Below are 5,277 nucleotides of genomic sequence, written 5' to 3'. Positions count from 1 at the left end.
GGTTGCTGCGGTGGCGGTGGCTGCGGCTGCGGCGGCGGCGGTGGTGGCGGCGGCTGTGCCACGGGCGGCTGCTGCGCCTTCTGCTGGTCGGCCAGCGCCTACGGGGCAGGAGGGAATGGAGCCGTGTGGAGGAGCTGGCCCGGTGGGGGGGGGACCCCTGGCCCCCGGCCCCTGGTCCCCCTCGCGGCCCTCCCGCCGCCCGCTGTACCACACACACCTTTTTTTCCTTGGCGATGCGCTCCGCCCGGAGGGATGCGACCTGAATAGGAGGCAGGGGTTTGTCGTAGTTGATTCCACTAAAGACAAGGGAAAAACGAGAAATAAACTGCAAGTTCTAAGTAGACAAACGCGCTAGAAATCCAAAGTCCTCATTTCTGATGACGCCGAGTGCCGGGGCGCCAAGGCCGGGGCCCGAGCGGCTCGGCCCTGGAGAGGAGAGGCTGCCAGTCTGCCCTAGACCACGGCGGCTCCCACTCCCTCGCAACAAGGACCACCTGCCAGAGGCGGGCCCGGGCCCGGTCCCCTGCAGCAGTGGCACTTGGCACGGTGCCTGGATACCATGCGTCCCCGAACACGTGGGGCAAGAAAGCCCCTTGGCGCCGTGCTCCTCACTGCAAACCAACCGCCCCAGCCCCCACAGCCAGGCCTGCCCCCGCCTGCACTGAGCGCCAGCCCTCGCCCCGCGGAGAGCAGCCGGCCACCCGCCCGGTGCCGTGAGCGGCCCACAGCCCTCCGCAGCCTCTCACAGAACCCTTGCTTCCAGGGGCTCCTGGGCTGACGGTCACCCACCAGCCTTGAGTCCTGCCGCGGGGAGGCTGGCTCTGCCCTCGTGTGCCGCCTCTGCATTTCGGGGCGGCGCAGGTGCCGCTGCTGCGCTTGTCTGGCCCCTCTGGACACCAGCCCTCCCGCGTCATGTGCCCTAGCTCACGCAGTGCGTCCTCTCCCATTCTCTGACCTTGCCCACGTCAGTCCACTCAGTCCCCCAACCCCTCGAGGAACTCCTGCAACCCACCCTGCCGCCCCCATATTCGCATGCTGGCCCCCCTCACCCCGTGTCTCTCCATCACGCCTGGTGGTAAAGCCACAGCCTCAGCGCACTCCCCACTCCGTCTGCCCCAGGCCTCCACCACCGGGGGGAATTCAACCGCTGGGCATGGCGACGGTCCAGCCGCCGCAGCGGTCCCTGCTCCACATCCAGCTCCCTCCCAGGACACACGGCCTGGCCTCCCACTGCTTACAGACCCTGACCCTGGCCACTACCTAGAGACAACCCCTCGGCACACCTGGCCTGCATGTGGCCAAGGCCAGCCCGGCTCCACCCTCATCCTGTCTGCCAACCTCTCCCACTGGCGTCAGACACACAAAAACAAAACTGAGCCACCGAGATGCCCTCCAGGCCTGCATTCACCTTGCAGCCTCTCTCCAGCTCACTCTGATCGGCCTCACACCACCCCTGCTTCCGCCCAAACTGCGGGCCACCCCTGCGCTGCCCTGCTCCCCGCCGTGGTGGCACCATCCCCAGACCTCCTCCCTCGCATCCTGCAGGCCAGCCTTCTATTCGCCCACCCTGCCCTCCGTGCCTTCCCACCCGCCGGCCCTCACTCGGAGGAACAAGTGTCCCTTCTCGCACCCGCCCCGTTCTCCCCAGCTCAGCCAGGCTAGGTTCTGTTCCCCTTCAGGATGAATCCTCGCCCTCCGTAAGGATTACTCAGAGTCTGTGTCTTGTGCGAGAGAAACAGGAGGGCAGGACTGGGCCCGCCTCGTTCACTGCTGAACCCCGGCCCGGCCTGTTTTTCTTGTTAAGAAAACCAATTAATGAAATCATCATCAATTCGATCAATACACACATACGGAACATGTGCTCTGCGCCTCTAGCCTCTAGAACCCCTACGTCCACGGAGCTCATGCAAGATGCTGAAGGAGTCAAGTAAAAATGCAAAGATGATCTGCTCCAGGAAGAAACACAGAGAGGGGCTGGGGCACGAGTACCAACGAGGAGAAGGTGATGTGTGAGGGAGGGCCTGGCGGGGGGCCGACGGGTCCAGACAGACGGTCCCAGATGGAGCGACCCGCAAGGCCGAGCCAGCCGCCAGGCGGAGGAGCAGGCCGTGGAGGCCGGGGTGCACGGAGCGGGAGGGCAGCACAGGCCTTGGTCCTTGGTGCGGCCGGGGGGCCCTCAGCAGGCACAGGCCCGTGTCAGGCGGTATCTGCAAAACCTACCTGGTGACGAGGAAGGCTTGAGCCAGAGGAGCAACGGGCTCCATCTGAACATGTGTTTTTCCCCGATATTTTATTAGAAAAAGGCAAACATGCAGGAAGTTGCAGGGATTTTATAGCAAACACCCATGTGCCGAGCAACTCAAACCGTACAGTTCTCTTTCCCTCTGTCTGCTCTCTCACACCTACCCATCTCTCTACCCATCTACCCAGTCATTTTTCTTCCTTTGCAAAATTTCAAGGCAAGAACACTCACCCCAGGTCTTCCCTGGTGGCACAGTGGTTGAGAACCCGCCTGCCAACGCAGGGGACATGGGTTCGAGCCCTGGTCCGGGAAGATCCCACATGCCGTGGAGCAACTAAGCCCGTGCGCCATAACTGCTGAGCCTGTGCTCTAGAGCCCGCGAGCCACAACTGCTGGGCCTGCATGCTGCAACTACAGAAGCCCACGCGCCTAGAGCCTGTGCTCCACAAGAGAAACCACCACAACGAGAAGCCCATGCACTGCAGCTAGAGAAAGCCCACATGCAGCAACAAAGACCCAACGGAGCTATAAATAAATTAAATAAATAAATAAATGAATAAATAAATAAAAAGAACACTCACCCCCACCCCCAACCCCGGTCAACTGGGTACATTTCTAGGGCGGGGCCAAGCAGACGTATGCCAGCTGAGAGGTGGCACAGCCGCTGTGACACTGTCAGACTGCAGGCAGGACACCCCGTCCCGTGAACGGGGACACGGGTGTGCCCGGCCCGCCTCACCTCGACACCACCCCCAGCTGATGGCTGGACACGCTATTCGCACAATTCACTGAACTTGTAGGGTTTAAGAAAACATTAAAATGAAATCATTTCAAATGATGAAAACTGTGTCACACATACAGAAATACCTTTCTGCCAACACGGAAGCGTGCTTGGGGTTTTTCTGAAAGGGATTCATGCCAAGCCTGTAACACACAGAGAGAGAGAGGATTACTGAAGAGAGGACAAGGCACTGAAGAAGGAAGGGAAGGCCAAGGACACACAGAGGAAACCAAGCCCCCGACCCCACGGAGCTGGCGCAGGGGCGCGGGCCGCGTACAGAGGCTTGATGGGGGGGCTCCTCTTGCCCGCAGTCATCTTCATCAGGTCAAAGTGGCTCGTGTACAGCTGGGTGTGCGTGGCGTTCTCGTCCTGAGCGTACATCTGGCCCGTGCGCAGAGGACGGTTGTTCTTACTCTGAAACAGGATGGGGGTGGCACAGCAGGGTCAGATGCCGACCCTGTGAACAGGGTCCCCGACTGGGAGGTCTAACGTGAAATCCCCGGCTTAAACAATGAGTCCCTTCTTCCCACCCTTCTCTCTGAGACTCAACACAGATGGAACAGCAACGACATAGTGGCCGTCGTCCACCGACCGCAAACACACTCCCAGCCTGGGCTACGCGTTCCCGCCCGTCCCGCCTCCAGCTTGGCAGACAGCAGTGAGGCCGAGTGGCCGGGTTGACACAGCCAGCGGCCCGCAGCCAGCGCGCCTTCACCCTGGTCGGCCCCGGGGCACCAAGTGGCGGCTGTCCCCCAGTTTGGAGACAACTGTTTTTAGAAAAATGAAAACCAAGATTCGTTAAAGCGTGCTTATAGAAACAAAGTAAGTAATTTCCATGAATTAGGAACCCAGGAGCAAACTTCATCAAAGCCCAGGATGTCTGCCGCTGCCACGCATGCCCTGGCCCGTCCCAGGCGGGAGACGCGGTCATCGCTCCCACTCTATGACTGGGCGCCGGCCACAGGTACACGCCAGCCCGACGCCGCGTGCCGAGGCTTTCTGCATGGAGGCCACAGACACCCTCCTGAGGACAGGCGAGGAGCTGAGAGGCAGCAAGGCGGGGACAGAGCAGACGGAGGAATGGAAAGAGACAAATGCAGCTCAAGGGAGACGAGGAAAGGCAATGCCCTGGAGACCTCCTCAGCAGCCACGCGGACTCGAGGGGTCTGGCTGCCCCGCAGGTGGCCTCCTGATGACAGAAACCATGTACTCGGCTGTTCTGCACTCGGAGTCTCTGATGCCCGCGGCTGGGACCAGAGTGTCTAGCGCCTGTCAAACCGCTGCAGTGGCCAAGGCCCCGGGAAAGCACAGTGATACACGAAGGGGGAGGCACCGACAGGCCCTCCTTCGATGAAGCTAACAGCACAGAGCCATGCCCGTCTACACACCCAACCCGGGAGGGGGGACGAAGCGCTAGGACGGCGCCGGGCCACAGACAGACAGCACACAGAATCTTCCAAATGACGCAGCAGCGCGGATGCTCTCTGTCGGGCAAGATCTCGGCGCAGGGACTCCGGCCGGCGGGAACGGGGACTGGGACTGTGTCTGCCCCAGCTCAGGGCCGCGCCCAGCACCCCGCGCCCCTCCCTCCCCCTCACCGAGCTGCGTGCCCCGCAGGAAGGGGGGCCTCACCTTCCCCTCCTCCCTCGGGATGAGCACGTTCTCATAGCGGTTCCGGCACTGCTTGGAGGAGCGGTAGATGCGGCTGCAGGAGTTGACGACGTCGCTGACGAGGTCCCAGTTGGGCGTGTGGGCCGGGGACACGACTGTGAGGTTGAGCGGCAGCTCGAGCAGCTGCTTCACGGCCTGGAGGACCAAGGTCAGGCGCCGCGGGTCAAGGTGCTGCGCGTCAGCGGCTTCCCCGCCCTCCCAAGGGCCCTGAGGACGCGGCCGGCCCAGGCCGAGGCCCAGGACTCACCTGCAGCAGCGCCCAGTCCTCGCTGATGAGCCACTCCGGGTTGTCGGGACCAGACTCGGCGGCTGGTTTGGCAAAAGTGGGCAGAGGCTTGGCGAACTGTGTCTGCTGCTTCAACAGGATGTTCTTCTTCTGCTCCTTCCCCTCTCGGCGGATCTTCAACATGCCGGGCGTCGCGCGGTCGAACAGTGACCGCGGGGGCACCACGGCCTCCCCGTGACGCTGCTTCTTCTTCCTGCCTGCGGCTGCACGGAGAGGCTGCTTCAGCCAGCAGGTCGGCGGGGAAGGGGGGCAGCAGGGCCGCGGAGGAGGATTACCGAGGCCACTGGGAGCGCCGAA

General features: G+C 62.3%; 1 protein-coding gene across 1 annotated transcript in view; it reads right to left on the bottom strand.

The window, feature by feature from the left end:
• Positions 1–5,277, bottom strand: part of EP400 (E1A binding protein p400) — a 116,694-nt gene that overhangs the window by 22,982 nt on the left and 88,435 nt on the right. Inside the window, exons 39-44 of the mRNA XM_024739910.1 lie at positions 4,942–5,183; positions 4,656–4,829; positions 3,301–3,437; positions 3,110–3,166; positions 218–296; positions 1–98 (exon numbers count right to left, since the gene is read on the bottom strand). Of these exons, the coding sequence (XP_024595678.1) occupies positions 1–98; positions 218–296; positions 3,110–3,166; positions 3,301–3,437; positions 4,656–4,829; positions 4,942–5,183 (787 nt within the window). The remainder of the gene's footprint in view (positions 99–217; positions 297–3,109; positions 3,167–3,300; positions 3,438–4,655; positions 4,830–4,941; positions 5,184–5,277) is intronic.

This window comes from Neophocaena asiaeorientalis, unplaced genomic scaffold, assembly GCF_003031525.2.
Source record: "Neophocaena asiaeorientalis asiaeorientalis breed wild unplaced genomic scaffold, Neophocaena_asiaeorientalis_V1.1 scaffold757, whole genome shotgun sequence".
In the NCBI taxonomy this organism is placed as follows: Eukaryota; Metazoa; Chordata; class Mammalia; order Artiodactyla; family Phocoenidae; genus Neophocaena; species Neophocaena asiaeorientalis.
The sequence above is the reverse complement of the archived record's forward strand: the minus strand, read 5'-3'. Positions and strand labels throughout refer to the sequence as shown.